The sequence below is a fragment of the Cavia porcellus genome, unplaced genomic scaffold, assembly GCF_034190915.1.
Source record: "Cavia porcellus strain 051 isolate PalLab524CR breed Dunkin Hartley unplaced genomic scaffold, mCavPor4.1 scaffold_18, whole genome shotgun sequence".
Taxonomy (NCBI): Eukaryota; Metazoa; Chordata; class Mammalia; order Rodentia; family Caviidae; genus Cavia; species Cavia porcellus.
Window position 1 is genome coordinate 71,579,713 of NW_026947501.1, and position 27,770 is coordinate 71,607,482.

Genomic DNA, 27,770 nt, shown 5'->3' on the forward strand with positions numbered 1-27,770 from the left:
AACTTTTAGCTGCAAGATCCTGTAAAAATGAAAGCCAAGTTAAACACTGTCAAGTACAATGACAAGATAGATCTTTCGCTTCCAAAATTTACAAATGGGGTGGTAATACAAAGCACTGGAACCAAAGCAAGTCCAAAATTCAGCAGGGTACACGTTAGGTCCTGTAGCTGCACATCCAGAACCGGAAGCAATCTGTGGCAACCTGTGAGCTCCACGGGGCTTTCGTGGCTCCACCCCGTGGCCTCTCTGGTGTTAGCTGCCGTGGCTTCTCTCTTGGGCTGCTCTCTTTGCAGCGTTCCTTAGACAATCCACGCTCCTGACGTTTTCAGACTTCTGGGGTTCTCCACTGCGTCTTTGGCTTCACATTAAAAACTTCACACACTGTCCTCTCAGGGACACACTGCCTGTCCTCCCAGGCCTTCTGAAATCAGGGTGGAAGCCTTTCCAACCTCAGAACTTGTGCATTCTGTATGGACCTAAAACCAGTGCCACCTGAATAATCCCAATGGTAGCAGTATCCAGGCTTTCTCCTCTTTTTGCTGTAGAGGTTGAGTGCCTGGATCACTGGGAACTCTGAATCCAATTCTAAGGAACAAATTTTCTATGTCACCACCATTCAGGAACATCATGTGGCCTCTACTGCCATTCTGGAATATGGCAATCTGTGGATTTCTCCTCTAAGCAAAGTCTTTCATTTTTGCAGTTTTGAGGCTGTAAAGAGTGAGTACCCACTGCCTCTTCCTGTAATGCCCACAGGCCATCTTTTTTATTTCTCTGTTCCTTCTCAGCAATTGAGGTCTCAGCTCTATCTTTACGGTTCACAGCTTTCTCGCCAAACTCACATTTTAAATCATCCTACTGTGCTCTTTGCTCTTGATTCCCAACATAAATCTGGCTAAAAACCTCCAACAATAGCCATGCCATGCTCTCAACATTTGACTGCCTTGAAATTTGTTCTGCCAGATTAATTAGTCCATCATCCTTAATCTCAGTCTCAGGCAAAGCCTCTGGACATGAGCACAATGCAGGCAAACTTTCTGCCAAGCCATAACACACATGGTCTTGAATCCAACAATCAATGCAGTCCTTCTTCCCAGCAGAAACCTCCCAACCCTCTTTACCAGCAGGATTTCTATAAGCCTTTTGGTTTTCTGAGCTCGGGCCAGAATCTGCCATGCAGAACAGCTAGGCTGTTCCAGAGCTACTCTTTCAGGTGACATCTCTGAAAGTTTCCAAATTCTTCCCACAAGCCATTCCCAAAGGCCTTTGAACCTCCTAGTCAGGTTTAGTCACAGCAACAACCCCTTCCTGGTACCAAGTTCTGTTTTGGTTATTTTTCCCTCATTACTGGGACAAAACACACAAAACTCGAAGGAAGGAGAGGTTTATTTAGCTCACTGTTTGTGGAGGTTTCAGTCCATAATCAGCTGGCTCCAAGGCAGTGTGGCATAGCAGAGGGGCATCACTTCAAGGAAGCAGTCAGAGGCAAAAAGGGACAGTGTAGCACTCACAAAATCTCTGTGCCTTCCTCTTTCCTAGGATGAGGATATTTACAAAGTAAGGATCCCAGCTTCCTGCTGAGTCTCTTAGTTAAAGATCTAAACTCAAGCTAACACAATGTATCAAACATAACAACCAGTAACCCCAACACTCAAGAAGCTGAGGCAGGAGGATCTTTGAGTGTTCAAGGCCAGCCTGGGCTACATGGGAAGACTCTGTCTCAAAAATCCAAAACAGAAACAAAACAAAGGTCTTGGACTGATCCTCATTAGAGTTTTAACTTCTCAAGCTGAAGTCTCTTTCTCATTTTCTCTTACTTTATAATTCTGTCTAAACTCCCCATGTTTCTCACTAGTATCCTGAAGGGATTTTCAGTGAAAATATCTCAAGACCCTGTCCCAGTCAAATTGAGTGCCCACCTCCTTTTCAGGTAAATTGTCCAATGACAGTAAGATTTGTAACTGTTAATATATTGATTGTCCCAGATAGACCAAACTCATTTGAACAGTGTTGGAATTGGATCATATTCCTTGAAAGATAACTTTATCTAGCATTTAAGATCATATTTGGAAGTAAGGGCTTTTCAGATGTTCACAAAAGGATGAGGTCAGGGGACATAGGGGCAGTCTCCTCAGTCTCTGCCCCACAATGGCTACCAAATGTTAGGACAAAAGGAAAAAAAGTGAGGCTATGAGCTCAACAGGGCAGGTTTATTTTAGAACATACCTGAGAGGACCATTTTGGCACTAAAGACCACCAACTCTTGTACAGGCTATGAGGTCTTTACAGAGTCACAGGCATAAAAAGCAGGGAGCCGTGGAAGGTAAATATCAGGAATCTGGCCAAAAGTCCTGGTTGTCAATATGGGAAACCTGGGCAAGAGTCCCAATTGCCAGTCTCAAGAATGCAGGGGAAAAAATAAAAAACAGAGACAAATATCTATTCCAACAGTGGCTGGGAAGTCAGTGTCTCTGGATCTGATGCCCTCACTCCCAAAGCAGCCACTACTTATTGGGTGTATGCCATGATAGGTGGGGCAAGTAAAGATTACAATTCATCAAAAGACTCAGACTCAAGAGGGCATAGATGATCTTATGCTTAGAAGAGTCAATGGAGTTCGATCCCCGGTACTGATTAAAAAAAAAAAAAGAGTCAATGGGAAATCTCGGATGGGTGGTACCAATAATCCCAATTCTTCCTTTTATCACATAAATACACAAATTAGACTTTGTAAATTTGTGGTCCCCAATATGCCCCTTTTGTTTTTATAACTGAAGCAGTTGAAACAGCATATAGGATATACATCTTTTTTTTTTTTTTTTGTCTTTTTCGTTTTTATCGGTACCAGGGATCGAACTCACAACTGCCTGCTTGCAAGGCAGGTGCTTGTGCCACTGAGCTAAATAGTGTAATAAGGCAATGAGCTAACATTACTACTTATCTGGACATCAAGCATCTTAGAACATAAAATAGAACCATTATTTTTCATCAACCATAGATGTCCTAGCATTTAACTCCCAGAAGAATGTTAACAGTTACACATTTTACCTGGAAATTAGAAATCCAAACCATACATATTATTGTATGTGACACTTAAGACATTTTTGTAACAACCTGAATTTCTGTTTTGACATAAAATACTCCTTTTAGTCAGTCATCCCTGTCTAATACATAAGAAGCTTCTATCTAACTTACTGACCTTTAGTGCAATGTGAGTCTCATAAGTTTTTGGTACCGGCAGAGGTCTGAGTATGAAACAGTCTGTGAGACCTGTACATCTGCATCAATGCATTTTATATATCATGAGCTTAGTAACAATTGTCACAGTTACATGAATATCTCTGTACCAGAACACCTTCAAATAAGAATCTTATTTCCTAGAAAATTTAATCTTTTGACAGTGACCAATGTGAACACATCATAATAATATATTTTAAAGAAAATGTATTGGGTATCTTCCATAAGGCTATGGACATTATTGGGGATCCCTATTAATGAACAAGGACTGGAGAGATTTCTCCAGGCAGCTGCTTCCCTGTTCATCAACTGGAATTCTGTCCAATAGCACCCCCAAGCCTGAAAGGTCCCTCAAAAAATTCACAATTGAAAAAAATCAAAATTGCAAAAGCAAAAAAAAATATTTGTTGAGCTCAATTGTAACATTTGTTTGCAGAATAAACAAAGACACACGAAACAGTTTATAAAATCAGAGTGCATGCAAATATATTTGGCCACTTTGAGTTACAATGACTCTTTTATAATTTTCATAATTGTAAGTATCAATAGACTAGTCAGGACATTTTTGTAGGTCAAGTAACCAAGATCTCTTGTAATAATAATGAAAGGAAATAAAACCTTTTAATATGGGCTCTAAGCTGATGGTTTATCTAATTGGAATTTCCAGCTACACAAGTTACTCACTGTTGGTTTGATAGCCATGTTTACAGGACAGTCATACCTGATTGCAAAAATTGCTGTTTTATAGCCACATGTAATGCTCCTGCTAATGGGACAGATGTGAAAGGCAATTTTAACTATATCTAGGAGGTGAACACTGCAGCAATTAGTAGAGCATGCATTGCAAAAAAAATCAGGTGACTGAACTAAACCCCAGTTCTAAATTAGGTGGCAAATCTGGTGAATGGTCTGCTGCAGGCCTTCCCAGGGCAGTGGACAATGTGCGTCCAGGTTCATTGTTGCAGTCTTGGTACAGGGTTCAATGTTTTGCATAGGAGGATTGAATTCTGATCAAGGTGCTGTTCTGATGGCTGATAGGGAGTCCCCTTCTATTGGGGGAGAGGGGGATTCCTGATGCTTAGGTGCTAGGAGAGACAAACCAGCTGTTTGAGGTCTCTCTGTGCTTGAGTGTGATGCTAGTGATCCCTGTGGAGCTGGCCAGACCATGCGTGTACGCATCAAGATAGAATCCATATTGTTTCTCTGTCTCCTGTGAGAATACGTGTACGTCCTCTGTTCCAATTTAAGAGTGATGCCGGATCATGCCAAACATGTGTTTGGAGGTCCCACCGAACTACAGGGGCTAAAGATCCCTGAGAGTGGATAGATTGTTGTGCCCAGTGTAACATGCCTGGTGGCAAATCAGAATTAGGAGCAGGACTGAGAAAGTTTTAAACATAATGTAGAAAAATTTAAACACATTTGAAGAGAGTTCTGATCTTGTGTCCTTCCTTCCTTTTGTTTAGCTAGCTGATTTTTTAATTGAAGACGAGTGCACTCAATTACTGCCTGACCTTGGGGAATATAGGGATCCCTGTAATATGCTTTATATTTCAGTTATCAAGAAAACTCTGAAAATGCCTCCTAATATAGGCCGTACCATTATCCATTTTTATTACCTGTTGCACTCCTAAGGGACAATGCTGTATGACATGTTGACTTTGTTCACCTGAATGACAGGTGGCATGGATTATATGTGAGAAGGTATCTATAGTGACATGCACACACATAAAATTGTTAAAAGAGGCTGTATGGGTAATATCCATTTGCCATAACTGATTGGCTCTAAGACCTCTAGGATTGCAGTCCTGTTGAGGAACAGGCTTTGGAATAGCTGGCAGGAAGGACATGATGTCACTATCTGTCTACCTTGAGTTCTGGTCATTTTAAATTCCTTTTGAAGAGCTCTAGAATTTTGATGAAAAGAATTCATGAGATTGTTTTGCTTTGTCAGAAATGGAAATCAGGTTGACAAGTGCATCTACTTTATGATATCCCAATGGTAACATACGTGGGAGATTAGAATGGGCTCTAATAGGATCAATAACAAATGGAGGAGTTCTGTTAAGCATAGCTTTCTGTAGCTTTAAAAATAGCTGTAATAAAGTAGGCTCCATGGTGGAGCAAATAGAAGCGGCTTCAATCTTTTGGGTCAGGTTTACTGTGTAAAAAGAGTCACTTAATATATTAAGGGGTTGGTCTGTGGGTTGTTCTAGAATATTCAGAGTAAGCCTTGATTTCTGAGCGCTGTGCTAAATTCCCCTCCATAGGGAAGAAGCACTGGAAGTAGCAGCTCCAGGTAGCTTCTTTCCCCTTAGAAGAGCCATCTGTAAAGTACGTAGGAGCCCTGTCAATGGCTTGAAATGAGTGACCTTCCGGAGAATAGCAGAAGTGCAAAGGAAGCATTGTAAAAGAGCGTCACTAGGGTAGTGATTTCTGTTGTCCCCAGGAACTGAGCAAATGCTACCTCCCGGAGCAGTGTTTGTCTCTGTTGAGCATCCAGTGGTGCAACGACGAAAGCTGATCAGGTCCGAAGAGCTGACGTGCTGTATTTCTTCCCACACTCACTATTTTAGCTATTCTACTTATAACTGGAGAATTTTTAATAGTTGATTTAGCAAGAATATCAATTCCAAAGGAACAAAATATTATTGATCCACTGACCTAACATTCCTGAGGCAGAATGAGGCATCTGTCACATGAATAGATAAAACGGTGGAATAATATCAACTCTAAAACATTGCCTAAAATGCAGACATTTTTCAACTAATTTCAGTTCTCATCTGGCCACTTCTGTGAGTTGCCGGGGAGAATTTAAATCTTTATCACCTTGAAAAATATTATATAAATTCTGTAACTCATAGGTTGCTCTGCCTAATTGGGGCCTAAATTAATATCTCCTAACAGATCTTGGAAATCATTTAAAGTTTGTAGTTTACCTGTCCTTATCTGAATCTTTTGTGGCTTAGAAACAATAGAGCCCAAATAACTGTAAGGATTTATCATTTGTATTTTGCTAGTTGAAAGCTAAAAGTAAGTAAATCTCTTTTGACTTCTTCAAATAGCATCAGTGAGTTAGATTTGGAGGACACAGCAAGTAAGATGTCATCCAGGTAGTGGATAATATAAGCTTGAGAGAATTGAGTTCTGCATCTTTTCAAAGCTTGTGCTACAAACAGCTGGCACAGTGTAGCACTATGTGCCATTCCTGTGGAAGCCCAGTCCATTGGAAACATTTGGCTGGCTCGTGAGAATTAATGCTAGGTACTGAAAATGCCTGAGGAGAGAGTAGGATATTAAAAAACAGTCATTAAGATCAGTAACCACCATAGGCAGGCGCCATGGGATTACAGTAACACTAGGTAGACCAGGTTGTAACGCCTCCATTGGCAACATGCAAGCATTTACAGCTCTCAAGTCTTGTATTAATCTCCACTTGCATGATCCTTTTGGAATTACAAACCAGGAGTATTCCACGGACTAACAGATGGGTCAACGTGACCCAATTGTAGCTGTTCTTCTCCTAATGTCCATAAGATCTTTAACTTCTCCTGAGCTAGGGACCACTGAGGAACCCATTTCAGCTCTGTAGTTTTCCACTGCATTGGCAGTGCACAAATAGGCGGAGAAGTGCCAATGGTCCCTGCTACAACTTTGACTCATGTTCTCTTCCATATCTACCTTGTTTTATTCAAGGCTCAACTGGAAGCGTACAACCCTGTAAGTTCTTGCTCAAACATTTGTTTTCCTGACATTCCATCTTAGCCCTCCTGTTGGTAGCAGGTGATATGTTTATTTGGTAGCAGAAGTAACTAGGACAGTGCCCCACTCTTCCATAGGTCTCTACTCCATAAACTGATGGGAATGGGTGCAATGAGTGGTGTTGTAATGCCTGTCTGCCCATCAGGGCCAATATACATAAGTAGCAGAGCACTCTGTAGTACAAATTGAGGGAGCCTAAGCCTATCAGAGCTGTGGAGACAGGTCTAGTCACCTAGAAAGATGGCCAAGATAGGCTATTGGCTACAGTGACATCAGCTCCTGTATCCATTAGTCCAGTAAAGGATTTTTCATTTAATTTAATAGTGCAAGTAGGTCTGTGATCAGTAATATCCTGAGAAAAATAAATTTCCCTGCTCAGATGCTTAGCTTTATCAGACTTGTGTGAGAGGTAGAGAGCAAGAGATGAACTCATTGTGGGAAAGAGTAAAACCTGAGCAATCAGATCACCAGGTTCAATTACCCATGTCAGTGGAACACATTGCAGCTGATATTTCTTGATAACAACCACTATTTATTACATTAGGAATTACAGTAAGTCCTTTAATAACTGAGCTTGATTTTCTAATAACTAATCCCATGGTGCCTTCTGGCAGTGGCCCTTAGATTCCAGTGGAAATTAAAACTGGTTTCTCCCCACTACCCCAATAAATGAATGCTGGAAGCTGCTGGTAAATCTGATGTTGCACTCTGGGTAGCTCCTTGCAGGAGGGATTTAACGTCAGGCCTTGTACTCACCCTGTCAGAGGAAGTATGTTTGTTTGGTTTGGACCAGATGCAACTGGTTCAGTTGTGCATGGAATAGCAGGACACTGTTTGATATTGTCCTTGAGTTTGTTCCTGGCCCCAAAGAAGTGCTAATTCTCTGTTTCCCTGAAGTAGCATTGTGCCACCCTTACAAAATCTAGACATACAGTCTTTTGCCCAGTGAAAACCTTACATGCAACATGGGTACAGATTACATGGTCATTCTTTGGGGGGTACCAGGGATTGAACTCACAAGCCTCCTGCTTTGCCAGGCAGGTGCTTCTGCCACTGAGCTAAATCCTGGCCCTACATGGTAAGTTTGAGCCTGGTCTAGTAACATGCATAGATGAGGGAAGTGGTACCTTTATAAGCTTTGGGAAGAATTGGTGAGTGTGTCCTTGATTGCCACAACTAGAACATTTGGTCATAGGAGCCTCTTGGGCAAGATGTTGGGGTACAGCCTGTGCCATGAGTGCAGAAGCGTGAGTCATAGTATTCTGGCCTGCTTGTGTGGAAGCAGGGAAGTCTTTACTGTGAAGCACGGAGGCTAAAGCTCACTTACACTCCTCACCTCCATTCTCGTATGCTTTTTTTTTTTTTTTTTTTGTCTTTTTCATTTTTTTACCGGTACCGGGGATCGAACTCACGACTGCCTGCTTGCAAGGCAGGCGCTTATGCCGCTGAGCTAAATCCCCAGCCCCCCATTCTCATATGCTAATTGATGAAGTAATTTAGCTGCGTCGTCATAAGAAATCTGTCTATTTATAGCCTCTTGCAGTCTAGCTACAAACTGGCTACAAGTTTATGCAGGACTTTGGAGTATCTGGGTAAATGGCTTTTTAGGTGTACCATCTCCTGGGACAGAAGTCCATGCTCAAGTGTAGCAGTTCTTTGCACTGTGTGAAAAGGTGGAGTGGAATGCTGCTTGAACCTTTAAGTCAGCATATCTGCCCGTGCCAGATAACATTTCCTAATAGCTTGTGAGTTTTTATCCTCGCTATCTTGATTATTCTGAGCTTGTTCTGAAATGAGTGGTTTTAAATGTGATTCAAAATGCAGGCATTGTGCTGATGATACACATGTGAGTGGGATGGTCCATCACCTGGCATCATTTGGAAGCCTTGCATTATGGTATCTAAGCAACCAAGAGTACATGGACCCTGCACTCCATCAAGCATGCTCTGCCTCAATTCTTTCAAGAGTAACGGGTTAAAACCTGCATGCATATTACATTTATGAGCTGGGTTTTCCAGATCTGCCTCTTCTATGACTGGCAAGCGTTAAGGCCTGTGGACAGAGTCTCGTGTCACTATGCTTTGGCTTCCCTGGGGGAAGGGAAGGAGGAGAATCATTTCTGATCTGAGTCCTTGGTGTGGGGGAGGAAGGCACTGTAGGAAGCACAGCAGCAGAAGGGTTATTTTCCAAATAGGGTGCAGAGAATGAATCTGATCCTGTGGGTAAATTGGAAAAGTTTCATATTTCACTATGAATATCTTGCAAAAGTGAATATATCTGATTATCCATGTTTTTAAACACGATAATAAGACTGCCAATGGGTTGCTAGAGAAAAATGAAGCATATTTTTTAAATATGGAAAATAAAAAAGAGACAAGTTTAGTAATACATGAGCGGATGGAAATCAGTGTCTCTAGATAGGTCCTCTGCCAACACTTAAAACAGTCACTGTTTGTTAGGTGTACACAGTGATAAGTGGTGTATGGAAAGATCTAATTCAGTGGAAGACTCAGACTCAAAACTGGCTTATATGGTCAAATGCGAAGAAGGATCTTGGCCTGGAGTGTAATCGGGGTGACTCAAGAAGGTGTGGATGATCTTACACGAAGAGGAGTCAATTAGAATCCTCAGATGAGTGGTACTGATAATCCTAATCCACTTTCTCCCTTAGGGAAGTGGCCAGATTAGCCATTGTGAATCTGTAGCCCACAACATGAGAACAAATATGACTCCCTTGTGGTAATCTGTTGCAGAAGCCCCAGTAATCTAACAGATATTTAAAAAAAAAAAAAAAAAAAAAGAGGATCAAAGACGAAGGGGCAGGAGTGAGCAGGTGTCTGCAAAGCTATACATCTTTTACTGTATTTACTTCCACAGTGCTGTCTGTGCTCTCCACTCTGATAAAATCATGTGACTCGAGTTAATTTCCAGTTCCCAGAGATCCTTTAGGGCAGGTCAAAATTCCTAGCAAGGGCCTTCTGCATAGCAGCGCAGCTGTAGATGTGAGAGGATGGGAAAATAAAGAAAAGAGAGGCAAGCTGAGGTCAGGTGGAGCTCTCTGTTCCCTGGGGGAGAAAGGAACGCCCAACCACCATAGCACCTTTATTTACACACTGAGGAGGAGGATGTCAATTTCAAATCCTCTGCCTAGCAACCTGTTTGTCTGGATGGCCTGAGCCCCTTCCCTTCTTGGAGCTGGAAAAAATTGTTTACCTGGCTTGCTTTGGTCTCTGTTTCCAGTGCTGGCCTGCTCTAGCCCCACAAGTGTGATCAATCTCCACCTTCAGCCGCTCCCTACACTGTTGCAGGCTTCGCTACAATCCTGCAGATCAGATGCTGTTGACTTTGCCTTAAGAGGCAGCATGTAAAGTTTTCTGTGACAGACTGTGAGCTGGGCTAGGTGCTGATGGGTCAGCCTGAGGCTTAGCTATCTCTAACACGGCATCTACCCAACATGGCATTGGGCCTGAAAAACTGCAGCGTATCTCTCCAAAACTAACTTGTGTTCTTTTTCTAGTTCCAAAAATAAACCTCCCATTCTTTTCACACGTGCGCCAAGTCCTCTCCAATCCCAAGACTCGAAAACCACCCAACCACCCAACTCCATATAAGCCTTTCACCAGCTACCCCTTTTCTGGGGGGTCCTCATAGTCTCCAGCAGTCCTCCCACACCCACAATAAAGGCTTTTTAAAAAAAAATCTCTTAATTGTGCAAAAAACCAAAAAAACCCTAGCCGGTCCTCCTAGGGCAAGCACTGTTTGCAGCTGAAGGAACTGTCACCCATTTAAATGACCGCCCATGCTTCTATGTTAGCTTTTGTTTTCATGTTTAGTAAAGTTCACCCACATAGAACTTTTGAAACTGATTTAAACCGGCCCAAACCCAAGATTGTTCTGTCATTCTGTCGGGTTACTGCTGGAGAGCACCGAAGCTGAATACACATTTAGGGCTGTGGCATGGCCCAGGCATGGCTGAACTGAGAATAAGGAGGTATCTCAGGGGGCAAGACAGGCCACAGCTGAGGCCCCTGGAGACTTTCTGGATAGTTCTCCTTAATTAGCATCATCTGTTTCTCTGAGGGGTCCTGGGGCGCTTGCCCAAGATCCTGTTTAGGTTTTCTCCATTGTCCACTGAACTCCTCACCTGTTCTGATTAAATATGGGCTGCTCAGGGTCAGTGGGCCGGCCCGCTAGCAGACTTACAAGCTTTGCTGAGGATTTCACTCCTCCTGCAGCCCTAAAGACCAGGCCCTGTGTCTCAGTACTTTGGGCCTTCACCGTGAACCCGTTTGGGGGGTTGGGGGTCTACATGCAGACCCCAACAGGTGACTTAGTGTTAACTGTGCCCATAAGAATCTCATTATAATGCTAAATCCTCTGGGTTTATTTTTTTTTGTACCGGGGATCGAACTCATGACTTCGCACTTGTTAGGCAGGCACTGGTGCCGCTGAGCTAAATCTCCAGCCCTAAATCTTCTGCTTTGAAGCATGATCTGGAACTAGCGTGTGAGGAATGTGACTACTTATATATGTAATTGTTTTCCCATATAAATATGCCTGCCTCCCTAATGAAACCCAAGCCTCCTAGTTATTTCTGGTCATCTTGGGACCAGCAGGATGAAATGAAACTTTAAAGGCTAAGATTTTTTTCTTTTAGAGATAAGCCACTTCTCCATACTTCCTCAAGCCAAGGGCATAGCTATCTCCTTTGCGTTTCCTTCACCCAGAGCAGATACTGGCTCTAGGAAGCCAAATCCAGTTTCTCTCCCACCAGAGTGGGAAAACGAGACGGTTGTGGCAATACGAATCGCCTCTATCTCTCGGAAATAGCTTTAAATAAAGCGCTCTCTCTTCTCCCAAATAAATGCTCCCCCATATTTATCTGGGGAGTGGTGAGCACAGATCCCTGAGCAACCCGTAACTCTTAACTGTAGTGTTTCTCTCCACTCTTACTTTCCGATCAGGCTTAGTGGCTCTGTGCTCAACCACGGGAGCAGCTTACGGAGGCCGCTCACCAGGGCAGGTGCCCATAAGGTCACAAGGGATCGATCCTTCTTAGGAAACAGCCCGACGGTGCTCACAATAACTCGCTCAGAAGGAACGCAAATCAGAACGCAAGTGAAGCAAGGGCGCTTTCCCAAGAGGCCAGCGCAGTCCCTCGACTCCTATCTGTAACCCACGCTGGAGCGGAAGGATTCCAGGTACCCCGCGGGACGAAAATGAGTCCACGACCGCACCGCCTCCACATTCTCTTGCAAAACCCAGCTGCAAAAAAAAATTAACTCTTTGGCGCCCACGATTTTGACTAAATGCCCAGAGGTTAAACACAAGTTACACTCATCCAGAAACCAAACAGCACATGCGGCCGCACAGGTCACCGCTTCTCCCGCTTCCGGCCCTGGCCTAACGTCACGCGCCGCCGGAAGTGCGTCATCAACCGCGCCGGTGTCCGGCGTGTTCTCTCTGTACCATGGCGGAAGTGGGCCGGGCGCGGGTGTGCGACCCGGGCGAGCTTCTCCCTGAGGGTTTCTGGGCGGCCGTGGCAGTGTGGCTGGAGAGGCCTCAGGTGGCCAATAAGCGGTTGTGCGGCGCCCGCCTGGAGGCCCGCCGGAGAGCCACCTTGCCCCGAGCCGAGCCCCGCCATCTTAGGCGCGACGCGGTCCCGGATCAGGACTGGGGCGCGGCCTTATCCGGACCCCAGGACGGCCCGGCCCCCGGCCAGGAATACCCCGAGGGAGACCACGGCCCCAGACCGAGCGCGGGCCCCGAGCAGGAGCTAGGCGCGGCCTTATGCGGACCCCAGGAAGGAACGGGACCTGGCCAGGCTTCTGTCGAGGGGCATCCTGGTCCCGGGCCGGGATTAGGACCCGAGGGGGGCACAGCTTGTCGAAGACATGAAGACACCCAACGCCAACAAGGGAATGGGCAGAGGAAAGCAGCCGCAGCGCCTCTGCTTGCCGAGCGTCCGGGGCCGCCCTGTAGGGCTGGAGGCGGGGAGGAAAATGACCCCGCAGCAGAACTGGATTCGCTGTGGGACCGTTTTTCCCAAAGTCTCGTCTCCGGCTCTACGGAGATGTTGTCATTCCTCACGAGCTCCGGAGCAGGATCGCAGTCAGAGGCACCGCATGAACTCGACCTGGTCCTAAGAACTGTCATCCCGAAAAAGAGTCCACATTGCCTGGTTACAGCTCCGAGGAGAGAAATAGTCGTGCAGGGTAAGAACGTATTTGATAGTGGAAAGATGCAATTAGATTAAAACACACTGAGCGTCGGTAAACAGCCTCCAGAGGTATCTAGGAGGCCACTTCCTGTGTTATTTCTAGAGACGTAGGTTTTGGGTTTTTTTTGAGAGCGACACAGAAATATACTTTTTGTTCTTAGGACAGAGGGTGGGATAACTGACGTTAATGGTTGGTATCTGGAAGGCTTTAGGGAGAAAGGGAAGCGTGCTTAGTTATTGAATGATAAATAGGAGTTTAGCAGGTAAAGAGACAACTGAAAGACCGATGTGGAAGTGTGGCACTTGGCTGGCTGGGAGTGTACTAGTTTTATTATTCATTGCTTGTCAAATTTCAGACACTAGTTTTGAGCATCACTGACCTTGATTTTGGAGGTAGGACTTCACACAACCAAGCCTTAAGTTTTCATATAAACTGATACAGTGACATAATTCATTTTAGGAATAAGTACTGTGTGGGCGTTTTGATAAGCAGGTGAGTGCTGGGCCGCTGAGACAGGAGGATGCTGCAGGAGAGGGCTGCAGGGTTAGGAATGCCTGGAACATTGTACAGTGTCCTGCATCAGCCTCTTATGGTTGAGCAGTGTCTGTGATGCCTGCATCAGAAGATCAGGGTCTCTGGCAACAGGCAGCCAGGGCAGAGGCCACGTTCTCGCCAGACCCTCGATTTTCTGACCTATGAAGTGGCTCCTTCTTCCCTCAGCTGCTGGGGTGTGTGGCTGCTGAGAGGGCTGCAGCACACCTCCCTTCCTTTACGTGTTGGGCCACGGCAGTAAATAAGCACAGAGCGCACACTCCCCGCCCAGGAAGCTTCCGAGGGAAGGAAGCTTCCTGATGCCTTCTTCCTGTGTCTGTGGTGCTCCCAGGAGGTTCCCTAAGCAACTGTAACCTGTGGTCATTGTCTTTCGCCCCCAGATGTCCCCAGTGGAACCGTAACTTTCTTACCTCTGGAAGAAGACGATGAGGGGAATTTGGAGGTTAAGATGAGCCTTGTGTATCAAATTCAGCTCCGACCCAGCCAAGCAGAATGGTAAGACCCAGACAGCTGATTCCTGGTCCCTGCTGCATGGTCTCAATCCACTGAGTACCAGGAGAGGATGTCCATGGGGTCTCTGTGCCGGTTCTTGTAGCACTGGTCCTGTGTGTGGGGGTTGCAGCCTGGCTGGCATCCTTAGTCTCTGCATTGCACATGGCCGTGATGGGTAAGGGACCCAGGTTTGGCAGCAAGCTTAGTCCAGAACTAGTATTCTTTGCCATGTTTACAGCATGGCTATGGAACATGGCCTGAGTGCCAGCGGGCTTCTGGAAAGTGATCGAGTCTGACTTCATTGAGTGAATTATCCGGAGTGAGTGATTCCCAGGCGAATGGGCTGTCAGAGGCAAGCTGGGTGGAGGCAGTAGGGAGCTGGGTTTGTGCCCTCAGAGGATATATTTTGTCCCTGCCCCTTCTTCTCTGCCCTTGCCCCACCCCTTCCTGGCTGCCGTCCTGTGAGCAGCTGTCCTCCACCCACACCCTGCTACAAGACGTTTGGGAGCTGAAGCAGGCCTTTCCTCCTGGAAGTTGATTTTGTCACAGTGAAAGCAGGCTGACAGAGAGAAGCGCTTATGGAAGGGCGTCTGGCCCCTCGAGCCTGCGCCTGTGGTGTTTGGGCTTATGTAGAGAGTGGATATTTGGTAGACTTCTGCTTCATTCTCTTAAAGTAAGTCAGTGGAAGGGGGAGTCTGCTCCATGCTCCCCCATGGGTACTCTCCGGGACCATGGCTGGCTGGTCCCTTCTAGGACGTTCTTGGGTGTCCTGTCCTCTGCATTTGGCTGCCTGGAGAGCAGAGGTGTGAAGCAGCGGACCATGAGTTTGGAATTAAGACATCCTGGGTGTCCCCGCTAGCAGTATAGTCTTGGTTCAGCACGCTGCCTCCAAGACCCTCAATTTTCTGAGCTGTGAAGTGGGTCCAGTAATCATAGCCCAAGAGGACCAGCCAGGCCAGGCTTCTGAGAGGCTTGTTACAGGCTCAGAGCCCCAGGGAATGCATAGTCCCTAAGATCTGCACCCCTCAGAACTAACAAGGGTTGCCCCAAATTGTCAGGAGGACTTGCCTGAGGTCCCTGGTGTGCTCAGCTGTTCCCATACCTGGCCGTGTGCCTGTGCCTGAGCTGTCAGCGAGCCCCATGGGGACACCCGCTTGAGTGTGGCAACTTACCTGGTGTGCCTGGCCATGTGAATGCTCTAGATGAATTTGCCTGGTGGGCTCATGCTCAGTTCTTTTATAACCACTGAGGGCTTGGCTGCTGCCCGTCCCTCTGGGTTGGCATTCCTAGCATGACCTCCCGGGCGGCTCTCACTGCATCCAGTTGGGCGCCGGTCAAACCTGGAGGCCAGATGTCCTGCATTCTGGTGGGCCACAGCTGCAGTGGGCACCAGACCTTGTGTGCCCAGCATATGCCAGTTCAGGGGACACAGAAGGAGGTGCCCTGGCCCCAGCAAACATTGGTGAGAAAACCCAAATAAACCCAGTTTGGATCCAGGCCCTGCGTTAGAAATGGCTGCGAGTGCCTGGGGCGTGTTAGGCAGGTGGAAGGCCACACCCAGGGGGCAGCCTGAGAGAATGGGGTGCAGCCTGTGGGCCTCCGGAAAGAGCAGCATAGCCAGGGAGGAGAGGGGTGATGTCCCTCTGTCTGCTCTGCTGGCAGAAGCAAGTCCCGGCTCTCCTCAGGTTAACTGGCCATTCCCACTTGTCCCCAGCCAATCACAGCCTCTCCTGAATCTCCCTCTTCGTGTAGGCTTTCTTTCTCCCATTACACAAGCTTAGTGCCCCTCAGGGTGCTGCCCAAGTGCAGGCCTAGCACTGGGTACTGTTACCTGGGTGGGTTACCACCCCACAGGCCGCAGCTTTGTTCCTTTATTGAACACGGTGGGTGCACAGGGCCTCTGGGTGTCTGGCCCTGCCCGGAAGGAAGCTGAGTGGAGCAAAGCCACTGCGGACACCGTGCTTCCGGACCCCTGGCAAGGGCTTTGCCCAGAGCCTCATGCTTGCCAGGCCAGTGCTTCATCTGAGCTGTGTCCTGGCCTGGTTTGGGGATTTAAGTAAAATATTTTATTTTATTTTATTTATTTATTTATTTATTTATTTATTTTTTTTTTTTTGGTCTTTTTCCTTTTTATCAGTACCAGGGATCAAACTCACGACTGCCTGCTTGCAAGTCAGGCACTTATGCCGCTGAGCTAAACCTCCAGCCCCAGTAAAATATTTTATAACAGATGGTTCTGCTCTTTTTGGTAAATGAACAAGTAATTTAAGGCTAAAAGTCAAAAGCAGCCCTGCTTACTCATATTTCTCTTATCTTTAAAGGTTCATATCTGTTTTGATTTTCTGTCCAGAGAAGTGGCACTCGGATGGTGTGGTCCACCCCAGGCCTGCCTGGCTGGGCGGGGAGCTGCTGGGCAGGCTGGCCCGGTGGTGTGTGGCCAGCAGGAAGAGCGAGTTCCCGAGCACCCTCTCCCTCGTCTCCATCGAGAGGTACAGCGTGCTGTACCAGGAGCTCAAGGAGAAGTACAGAGACATGGTGAAGGTGAGCTGGTGGCCCTGGCGCCCTGCTCAGTGAGTGACAGGACCTGGCGCTGCATTGGGAATTGAGTCCCAGGCTCTGTTCATCTTGTCCAGATGCAGACTCGGAATCCAGACACAAAATTTATCAGGAGCTGGCACAGGCTGCAGACGCAGGACCTCAGGCACTTGCAGCATGCAGTGGACGGGTTTCTTTAGTGTTTTGAGGGATTCTTTTCAATAGATAAAGGAGATTTTAACTTAAAAAATGAGTTAGTTATTAGTTACCTATGCCTTTTATTATGAATTTAAAGATTTGTAAGCGTGAAAAACTAAAATCCAGAACTTTTTGTTCCTCCAAAAAGGAAGTAGATTTCATGATCTGTTTCAGTGGGCTCCCCAAATGCTGCTGGCCTGAAGCAGGAACCGCCTGGGAGGTTGTGGGTGGGTGGCTGCGGCTGGCTCTGTACTCTCTGCCTCTGGGCAGTGGTCTCCCCTGTGCTGCCCGCAGTGTGGCAGGCGGTTCATCCGAGTCAGGTCGTGCACTCCGCCGGAAACGGGTATCATGCTCCGCGTTGGTCTTAGCCTTCCTCTTCTGCCCATCTGCACAGTCATGGTTTTAGTGGTGAGGCTGTGCCTTACCCAGCTGGTGCAGCCTGGGAGGTGCCTTGGAGACCATCCCATTAGGCCTTGGTGTCACAGAGGACTGACAGGTGACTGTCACGCATGTGCAGCACCGTAATTCTATGTCTGTATAACTCATCATAATGGGTCAGTTTTCACTTTTGGAAGGAGCTTACAGTTTCTATCTTACTGTGTGATTACTTCAGTTTGGATTGTGTTTTTGGGGTGCTTAAGTCTTGGGAAGTAGTAGGAAGGCTGAGTAACCATTTGCATACTCAAAAACCTTCCAGGTGTGGCCAGAGGTAACTGACCCTGAAAAGTTCGTATATGAAGACGTGGCCATTGCTACCTACCTGCTGGTAAGAACGTGCGCAACGCCGACTCTGCGTGGAGTGTGTGGAGGTTGCTGCAGGCGGAGGCCGTTTATGGCTCCGTAGCCTGCCTGGGCACCCATGCCTGCCCACTAGTCAGGGTCCGAACTGTGCAGCTGAGCTGTGAGGATGCAGGTTGGGCTGTGAAGGCAGACGGCCACTGAGAGGAACAGGTGGCATGGCCTCAGCGAGTCCATCCCTGGACCCACAGCCACTCACAGCCCGAGGAGCTGGGCTGTGACCTTTACCTGAGCACGTGGTCTTGACTGTCTTACTTAGCGGATGTTTGAGCTAGGTAGTTTCTGGTTTCCCTTCACTTTGGAGTCTCTTAGATGGATTAGAAGTAGTGTGCTCATGATTACCAGGGTATGCACAGCTTGCACAATGTGGAGAACACACGCAGAAGCTGTCCTGTCTAGAAGCCCTGCCCACAGATAGCCACTGAGGTGTGCACTTTCTCTTGTGTCGGTGGGGCTGGAGTAGACTGTGGCGGTGGGGCGGCCTTGGAGAGCAGGTGTTCTCATTTAGGCTGCACCCCAACCCTGGATGTGGACCCTGGTGAACAAATTACCTTGGGTGCCCGGCAGTGGCTGGGCCAGCGCCCTCTAGGCAGAGGCCAAGTCTGCTGGAGTCATCTGCCAGGAGGCTGCTCCGCCTTCCCCAGGAGCACAGTCTAGCAGCTGGGTGGGGACCGTATCTGGGTCTCCCTGGGCTGGGTGGATTCCCCAGGGGCTCTGCCATGCCTTTCCCTGTCCTCAGATCCTGTGGGAAGAGGAGCGAGAAGAGAGGGGTGTGTGCGCCAGGCAGTCCTTTGTGGATTTGGGGTGCGGGAACGGCCTCCTGGTCCATATCCTGTGCAGCGAAGGGGTGAGCAGGGCTCAGCTGGCCGGGCGGCAGGAGTGGCATATGCAGCTGTGGGCGCATGAGCAGGTGTGGGGGTGCTGCTGCAGCTTGTGAGGAGCCAGTCGCCTGTGGGCCTCTGGAAACTGGGTGTGGGCAGGGCTGGAGATGCCTGCACCCCTCCTTCCTCCGTGGAGAGAAGTAGGGTCTCTGGGAGACCTGCAGCGTTGGGGGCAGGTCCTGGGAGGCCAGAGGTGCCCAGAGACTGACACACTGGGAGCGGAGAGCTGTCTTGGTTCTCATGGACTCCCTTGCCGCTGTCCTGGATCAAGGCCACTGTGGTCCCTTGAAGACTCTCGGTGACTTCCCTTTGAGAGTCGGACAGCTCCTGCTGTCCCCAAATGCCAGGTCTCTTGCGCCCCCTGCTGGCTGCAGAGCTTCCCCTGGGTCCTGCTGCTGTGTGGTGACACATTGAATTTAACCTGTGACCTCTTAACCTGTCTTTCAGCACCCAGGCAGAGGTATCGATGTCCGAAGAAGAAAAATCTGGGACATGTACGGGCCCCACACTCAGCTAGAGGTACTTGAGGCGCCTTGTGTGCACCTGTGAGGATGCTTGTCTCCGTGGTCAGCGTGACCCACTCAGCTCGCATGGCCACCTGTTCTGAGGACTGAGCTCAGACAGGGAGGTGGTGCTGCAGGTGGCCTGGCCCTGAGGCAGCCTGGCCCTCAGGCTCACGATCCCATCTTACTTTGTGCCACTTGCTCCCTAAGGAAGACGCGATCGCTCCAAGTGACCGGACCCTCTTCCCTGATGTGGATTGGCTGATCGGTAACCATTCCGATGAGCTCACACCCTGGATCCCGGTGCTGGCAGCCAGGTGAGGAGAGGGGGTGCCAGGAAAGCGTGGGGCATCCTGTGCATCACCTGCTGTCCACGCCACAGCCACCCAGGAAGCGGGGCAAGGTCACACTGTTGACGTGTTTTACTGGGCTAAGTTTTCAGGAAACTCCATCTGTTTTAGTTTTTAGAGGATAGAGGATAGTTGGCCCCACCTCTGAGTTTTAGGGTCATAACTGAAACCTCAGACTACTTCAGAAATTCAGGTCACAGTTTACAAGACTGGCTGTGGGGAGAGTTTTGCCTTGTAGATAACTAGGCTCCTGTTAGTGTAAGGTGCTGCCCCACCGCCTTTGAGCCTCGGCCGGGAGGCTGGGGTTCACCTCTCGTGGTGCAGCCGGGGCGGCCTCCTGGTGCCCCGCCTGCCGCAGCCTGTGTGCTCGGACCGCCCAGGTCTTCCTACCGCTGCCGGTTCTTTGTGCTGCCCTGCTGTTTCTTCGATTTCGTGGGCCGCTACCACCGCAGGCAGAGCAGGAAGACACAGTACCGCGAGTACCTGGACTTCGTCCGAGAGGTGGGCCAGGCCTGTGGCTTCCTCGTGCAGGAGGACTGCCTCCGGATCCCCTCGACCAAGCGGGTACGGCGCCTGGGGCGTCGGCAGCTGGGCAGGTCGGGACCGGCACAGATTCACTTCGGGTCTGCGCCTGCTGTCCCCTGCTGTCACTGGGGACTGTTGCGGGTCACTGGGTCTCTGAGCTCCGCATTCTCACATCTGGGAGGCTTGTGGACCTGGGGCAGAGTGGGCTGAGCATGGCACATGCAGCAAGTGTCTGCTGGGGCCACCATGTGCCAGGCACTGCTCTGCTCCTGACGTGGCGGGGCTGAGGTCACTTGGAGAGGGTGGCGAGCGGCTCTGATACAGATTGGCTCTTTGCTCACCTGCTCCCTGTCTCTGTGGCTGACGGATGCCCAGGTAGGGCTCCCTGGCAGCACTTTGGGGACAGAGGAGAGTAGTACCAGGTACCCACAGGTGCCTGGGTCCCTCGCTATGGCAGAGTTGACACAGAGCCCGTTCTCTCACGGCCCCCGCTGTCTTCCCAAGAGCCTCTGAGGTGGTACCGTGCTGCGCCTGGGCAGTGGAAGGGAACATGGGGATGTGTTCAGAGCAGTGCCACCCCTCTGCTCAGTGATGTGAACCCCTACTCAGCACCCCTCAGGAGAGCTGTGAGGCCGGCCTGCCATGAGAGCAGAACGGGCTTTTCCTGCTCGCTGTTGTAGGGCTGCAGGGGAGCACAACTGTGCTCCACAGAGGTTGCTTGCCTCGCAGGCCAGGCCAGGCTCCACCTCAGCACTGAGAACGGCTTTTGGTAACAGATAGCGTAGCTTTTGTGTGATCTTTCTCCAGAACAGGAGAGTTCTGCGGAGTGCGACAGCTTGTGCGAGCCAGCTAAGACGCTTGCTCTGTGCAAACGCAGGTCTGCCTCATCGGGAAGGCCAGACTGTACCCGCCTGCCTCGGAAGCCAGTGTGGACCAGCGCAGGATTCAGTACATTCACAGCAGGAGGGGCCTGTCCGGCGGGGAGCCCCCCTGTCCAGCACTTCAAGCTGCTGCCTGTGATGCTGCTCACCCAGATCGTGACAGAGCCCTGGGCACCGGGGCTCAGGATGACCTCGGGGACCTAGTTCCTGAGCATGGGCCCGAGGCCCAGGCCGGGGGATCCTGGGTGCCAGGATTCCACCCTCGAGAGAAGGTGGAACGTGTGCGGAACTGTGCTGCCCTCCCTCGAGACTTTACTGAGCGCGTGGTGCTGCAGGTGGCGAGCTTACTGTTAGGTGGAGAGAAGCCAAAGCCAGGAAGCCCTCGGGAGGGGACCCAGAAGGCCTGGAATGGAGGAGGTAAGCCACCCAGTGCCCGGCTGTGTCCCCAGTGATGCACTGGGGCCTTCTGTGACCCCATGCTGGAGGCTGGGAGAGTGGCCTGAGGGACGCGGTGCTGGACAGGGAGCACAGGCGGCCAGGCTGCTCACTTTGTGTAGATATTGCCAGCTGACCCTTGGGACAGGAGAACACCCTTCCCCCTCGAACAGATGGCCGGAATTTGCAAAGTTTATAATTTGACAATGTACTTCTCCACGGAATAGCCAAAAAGCAAGGATCTGTTTTGATAAGGGAACAATTGCATCTGATTGTTCTCACGGCAACGAGTGCACTTCAAGGCATGCGGGAGGTGTGGGCTTGGCCGCCAGAGGGCGCCTCAGACCCACTGCAGTTTGCAGCTGGGGACTGGAGGACCTCAAAGAGTGCAGAGGTAGCCCCGGGCCGGGGCAGAGGTTCCTTCTCCCCCAGGTTCACGGCCCTCATCTGTGACTGCGGGGTCCATTGTCCTCCTCCTCTCACCCTGTCTTATCTCACACACTCGTGAGGGCAGAACCCTGTGCGTGCCCCCAGGAATAACCCAGAGTGCGGTGGCCCTCGCCCAGCATGGAGGTCAGGCTGTGGAGGGAGGGCGGGCGGGGATACCACCCCTGGAGGTCTGGTCCTGAGTGACCTCACTGTCACCAGGCTTTCCGAGTAAAGAAAAAGCGGAAGTCTCAGGTGATGGAGGCATCCCTGGGCTGCTGTCCTGCCGCACTGCATGCCCGGGCCCTGTGCCTGCATCCCTGCATCCCTGGCTGTCTGGAGCAGCCGCTGCCCCTGTGGGTAGCCCTGACTGGGCCTGCAGCGTGGTGAGCTGTGGACTCATCAGTGATTCCGGGCCGGCTGCTGAGAGTGCTGGGGCCTAAGTGCTTCGAGGTGGGCTAGGCTCTGTCGGGCTAGGCGGCGCTGCCTGGTCTAGGTTCATGATCCTTTCCTCAGGGAGCCTGGCCTTGGCAGAAGTGGCCCAGCAGCTGGACAGCGCAACCCTGCATAGGCTGAAGCGGGAGTGCGGAGGCCTCCAGACGCTGCTGCGCAACAGCCACCAGGTGTTCGAAGGTGAGTGCATTACCTGGTGCCTATGCATGCTTTGGCCTCTTCCTCTCTCCCCCGCTACGCAAAGCACAGACCTTCAAGGAGTCCAGACCTTTAGGAGGACCTGGGAAGGGGCACAGTCCCCATGGCCACCCCAGCCTCATCACTCAGGGGCCATGACCACTCTGTCCTCTTGGACTCTCAGCCCCTGATCCTGCCCACACCCAACTGATGCCAGCTCTGATCCACGATGCATCCCCTCCTCGTGGAGCAGGTGCAGGTCACAAAGCCTGCTGGTAGCATCTCCTGCTACCTGAGAACTTGCCTGGGCTTTAGTCACCTGCAAAGGTGCACCCGAGCCACATCGCCGTGGGGCTGGGATGTGAGCCCGTCCCAGTCTGCAGCTGGGGAAACCCATGTGGAGTGAGGCAGAGCCCTGGGATTCTGGGACTGCTGTGCAGGGTGGGAGGACTGTCCCTGTGCAGTCACCGAGCCCATGCAGGCCCCAGAGCTGCTGAGTCTGCAAAGCTCTGTGATTCTGTGTGCTTTCCAGTGGCACCCAGGTGGCCCGGGCTCCAGGGTTTGTGTCCTCTCGCCCTCGCCGTGGTTACTCATGGGAGCTCGTTTCCCCGCTCCAGGGGGATTGTGTATTTTAACACAGACCCCCGAGCTCACTCTGTGTACTTCCGATGCATCTTTAGAATCCATGCCTTCTCATGTCTTCCCGTGCCACCACTGCCTTGAGCCTGAGTCACTGTGTGCAGGGAGGTGCAGCCCGGTCCAGCTGGTGCTCAGGAGGCCTTGACCGGTGCAGTGATGCTTGGGCCTGGGCTGTAGAACAGGCTGGGGCCACTGCTGAGGCCAGTGAGGATGGGACCTCTCCTAGTGTGTGGGGAGGGAGAGGATGGCTGCCCAGGGGCCCTGCCGTGCCGCCAGCCCCCATGGTGAGAGGAGGGTGCAGACTGCAGTGCTGGGCCTGCTTCTGCCCGCGGCATCTCCTTGGCAGGCTGCACGCAGTCCCTCGATCCACCTGTCTGCGTGCCGGGGTGCAGAAAAGGTGGGTCCCCCTCTCTGTCCCTGGAGAGCCAGGGACCGAGGCCTGGCTGGGGACCAGGTGACAGAGTGCAGCTCAGCCCCTCACCCCACAGACCCGAGGGGGTGCACGTGCTGCCACTGCACCTCTTCCCTGTCCTGTGAGCCCAGGGCCATGTGGGTGTGCACACGTGCTGTGTGTGTGTATGAGTGCGTGCATAGGCCACGAAGGCGTGGCCTGTGTGAGTGTGCACAGGAGACAGGTGTGCTCTCACACTGCCTTTGCAGCCTGGCCACCCTCTCAGTGGCCTTAGCCCTGTGTCCCCTGCCTTCTGGGAGAGCACTGTGGGGTCTGGTGACCTACAAGTGTGGCCTGAGCCCTGCATCTGGGGGCAGGCAGAGGCCGTCAGGGCAGCTGCTGAGCTGGGTGGTGGTGCCTGGAATGCACGCCACCTCCTCCCACAGAGCCTTAATCAGTTCAAGGGCCCAAGGGAGCATCTCCTTTCTGTTTTCCCAGCACATTTTTGTCTTTGATTTCGAGAAGAACGGCTTTGCTTCCCAGTAAAAACACACGTATGCGTAATTGCTTTCCTCGCGGTGCATGCCGGGGCAGAAGTGTCCTTGGAGCCGCTTCTCCATGGGAGGGCCGGGGACCAGAAGCCAAGTAAACACTCTGCTTCCAGTCATGTGGGAAGTATGTCCCGAGCTGGGCTTATCTCTGGCCGGCCGGGGTTTGTGTTTTAAACTCATGGGGCTGTTCCCGAGGAGTGCTGACAGGGCAGCCAGGACTGGATGCCTTCGAGCCGCGGAGCGCATGGTGTCAGCCCACGAGGACAGGGCCTGCACGGGGCCCTGCCTGGCGGGTGCCTGCACTCAGCCCAGTGGGAGGAACGCGGGCCCAGAGTCTTGGGGAATGCACCTGGTCTGGGGCTCCTGGGGGTGCTGGCGACACTGCCCTGGGGATGGGCTGGGCGTTGCATATGTCATGTCAGCATGAGGAACAACGCAGCAGCGAGTCTGGAGCCTGACCCTGCGATCCCAGTTTCAAATGAGCAGGACCGCAGGTGTCCCCACTCTGGCACCTGGCAGCTTCTGCCTAGGATGTTGGGGGTTAGGAAGGGCTGGCAGCGAGCCACCCCGCATTCTGGAGTGTAGATGGGTTGGCAGTACTACCTGAGCACCTGGCCACTGCCCTTTCAGGGTCCCCCTGTCCTATGTTTTCTTTCCACTGCCAGGCCAAAAGGTCCCCCTAGCCCTTTTTCCCTGGAGCCCCCAGGCCCCCCAGAGTCTGAGCAGGAGTCTGGTCTCCTGGTCTGTGGAGGGCCTGCTGCCACCGCCCTGTGGAGAGGGCTATGCCATGTCTGAGAGATGCTTGACCCTGAGGCTCCCCTGGAACATGGGTTGGAGCCTTGGCTCTGATAAGCACTCTGTGCCCTGGCGCACTGCAAGCATGTCTGGCAGGGTGACCTGCAGCTACCGCCTGGGGTCAGCTTAGGGAAGACAGGCTCTGGTTGGCAGGGAGGCGCCTCTCTCTCTGGCTCCTTTTTTTGTTTGGAGGGGAGAGATGGAGCCATCCGCAGCTCTGCTGGCCACTGTCCAGGGCACAGTGGCTGCCGGGGACAGACAGGCAGGGAGTCCTCATCTTGTACCTTCCTGGGGGAAGCCGGGCGGGCTCACTTGCCGTGGGCGCCTTTCCCCAGCACTGTGGGCTTCGCAGCAGGGGGCCTTGGCTGACATGGGGGTCTCTGTGGCCAGAGCTGCCTGCCCTGCTCCCCAGCCCCCAACCAGTGCTCAATTCCCCGTGCACTGCCCTGTTCTGCCTCTGGCTGGTGTTGTCAATAAGTCATGGTAGTTCCCTCCATCGGGGGCTCTGTCCCCATGTCCCTGCTGTGTGTCAGGTGGGCCACGGTGACCCCCTCCACCTCCCCATTCGCCTTTGATGATGAGATGTCAAGACCAGCACCCAGCACCGGGGTCCTGCTTGTGGGCCCCACGCTGGCCTCTGCCAGCATGGTGGTCTCAGGTCCGCCAGCTCGCCTGGAGGGGCCAGGGCCATGGGTGAGCAGTCTTGTCCCCTGCTCTCCTCAGGTTAGCGGCTCCACAGGGGACCCTGGGCCTGCTGCAGGGCCTCCTTCCACACCTCCCGAGGGTCCCACTCACCCAGCCCCCCAGCCCTTCCACTGATCCTTCGGGTCCCTCTAGTGCAGGTTCTCTGTTGTGGGCCTGGCACTGCCTGCGTTAGCCCCCACACGGTAAGTGTGTGAGGAAGTCATGTTAGTGGCATTGGGGCGATGTCCTGGCCCTGTCTCCCTGTTCTGTGCCTCAGTTCTGGACGGCAGAGTCCGCATCCGCGACTGGCGGCAGGAGCTGCAGAGGAAGAAGCACTCAGCGGCCATGCAGGGGCCCAGCTCGGAGGCCTTCAAGACCCGTGCCTGCTGGTTCTTCATGCACCATCCTGATGGCTGTGTGCTACCCTCCGCCAGCTGCCCGTTTGCCCATGGGCCCCAGGAACTGCGGCCACCCCGGCCCCTCAAGAAGAGGCAGGCACCCTGAGCCTCCACAGAACCAAGGCCTGCAGGAGCCAGAGGCGTGGGCGCCTAGGGCTGGGCAGCGTGGGCTCAGCCTGCTTCCCAAGATGCTAGAACAGATCGCAGGACCCTGCTGCCTCCAGCCCCCTCAGCCTCGCCAGGAATGCGGGGCTCTGTGCTGCTGTTGTCCCCGAGTCCCAGAGAGCAGGACAGAGCTGCAGCTCCCCATGGGGCTGCTTGTGGCACAGAGTTGAGTTTCTGGCCCTGCCTCCTGCCCGCTGACCATGGCCAGAGGTGTGACAGGTCTATTGGCTCCTTCCAGAGGGGAGCACCGTGCATTTCCATTTAAAATCATTTCTGCAGTTATGCTCAAGAGCTCACACTCATTCCACACTGCTCGCCGGCTCCACAGGTGCTGCGTCCCCAGTGAGGGCAGGCCCTTTGTCTCTGGGCTGGAGAATCAGCTCCCTAGAGACACTGTGAGCTCCTTGCGCGCCCTGAGCAGCCCCCAGGGGTGGCAGAGACCGCCCTGTTGTGGGGGGGGGGGCTTCATCTGTGCCCAGCCACAGGAAAAAAAGAGCTGCCACAGAAAAAAAGTGGACTCCTGTACCCATCCAGCAGGCTACCCCTCAGCTGGCCTCTGACACAAGCCCCTACCCTTGGCGCTTAGTCCCTGTGGAGGAGGTGCTAAGGCCAGAGAGGCTCTGAGGCTGTTGGCACATGCTTGTCTGGCATGCAGCAGGCTGGGTGTCACTCCCAGCACTGCACACTGGAAACCCACCAGGCTTCTCAGCCACAGAAGCCTGCCCCGCTTCCACCATGGATTACCATGCAGTGTAGTGAACCACACAGCTCTGCCCCTGGGGTTCCCTGGGTCCCTCCAGAGCTGCTCCCTGGATTCACTGTGCTCCGCAGCAACCACGGGGCCCCAGTGCCCTCAGCCCCACCCACCTGCCGCCTCAGCTCCAGCTGGCAGCTCAGACATTCCTGTCACCTGCTGTGGGCCTGGGCCCCCAGAGCTCTGGGTGGGACAGAGACTGCACAGGCACACGTGGGCTGTGGCATTGTGGGTGCTGCACACTGGCGCCTGCAGGAGCCTCAGTGGGGTGTGCTGCTGGTGCGTGTGAGGGCCACCTCAAGCTTTTGGCCTTTGGGTGCCCGAGCTCAGCCGTCTCCATTCCGGTGTTAAACAGACTCGCGCTGGAACAAACTCCCCGAAGCCCAGTGCACTTTGCCCCTGGCAGTGTGAACCAGCAAAGCCAGTGCTGCCCACCTGGGCCCACCCCTGCCCCCCTGCTCTAACACTGCCTGCAAGAGGCTGGCCAGATCCTCCCTGTCCAGGGGAGGCCGCGGCTTGGTGCTGTCTTGCAGGCCGGGCCACTTGGAGCGAGGCTCCAGCCTTCTCCAAAATGGAAGTGGTGACCTAGTCGTGCCTGTGCCTCTGGGCGGGGCTGTGCTGGGGACATGGAGGTGGCCTTCCCTCACAGAGAGAAGCCCAGGCCCTCTCCAGGCTTGGCTTTCTGGCTTTGCCCACACCTGTCCTCAGGCTCAGAGTGCATTCGGGTCCACCCTGCTGTCCAGTGGGCCGGGGCTATAGGGCCGTGTCCTGAGTCTGCTCTGTGTGCTGCTGGGCTACAGACCGGGCTCCAGAACGGAGGCTGCTGGCACTGCCCAGGGTGTCCAGGGCTGCCATACCCACCTGCCCACTCTGACCTTCCAAACATGAATTCCGGAATCAGGTTCCAAAGGCTAGCTTTGTGTTCCTGCTAGAGGATGTGGGCCAGGCCGAAGACCTCGGCAGCCTC

The 27,770-nt window shown here is 51.9% G+C and overlaps 1 protein-coding gene across 2 annotated transcripts; it reads left to right on the top strand.

The window, feature by feature from the left end:
- The first annotated feature begins 12,432 nt into the window (after positions 1-12,432).
- On the top strand, positions 12,433-26,331 carry Trmt44 (tRNA methyltransferase 44 homolog). Of its 2 annotated transcripts, XM_004999884.3 has the most exons (11): positions 12,434-13,214; positions 14,153-14,267; positions 16,586-16,805; positions 17,695-17,763; positions 18,535-18,642; positions 19,124-19,195; positions 19,390-19,496; positions 19,910-20,093; positions 20,932-21,352; positions 22,313-22,429; positions 25,764-26,331. In XM_004999884.3, the coding sequence occupies exons 1-11, from the start codon at positions 12,470-12,472 to the stop codon at positions 25,988-25,990; spliced, it is 2,385 nt and encodes a 794-aa protein (XP_004999941.1). In that variant the 5' UTR covers positions 12,434-12,469; the 3' UTR covers positions 25,991-26,331. The 2 variants fall into 2 exon arrangements, with proteins under 2 accessions (XP_013013035.1, XP_004999941.1); XM_013157581.2 differs by lacking the exon at positions 18,535-18,642 and having other exon boundaries at positions 12,433-13,214.
- The last annotated feature ends 1,439 nt before the right edge of the window (positions 26,332-27,770 follow it).

Coding starts and splice junctions, on each gene's coding strand:
- Trmt44 (XM_004999884.3), top strand. CDS start 12,470: ATGGCGGAAGTGGGCCGGGCGCGGGTGTGCGACCCGGGCGAGCTTCTC. Junction 13,215..14,152: donor GAGAGAAATAGTCGTGCAGG/GTAAGAACGTAT, acceptor TTTCGCCCCCAG/ATGTCCCCAGTGGAACCGTA. Junction 16,806..17,694: donor AGTACAGAGACATGGTGAAG/GTGAGCTGGTGG, acceptor AAAACCTTCCAG/GTGTGGCCAGAGGTAACTGA.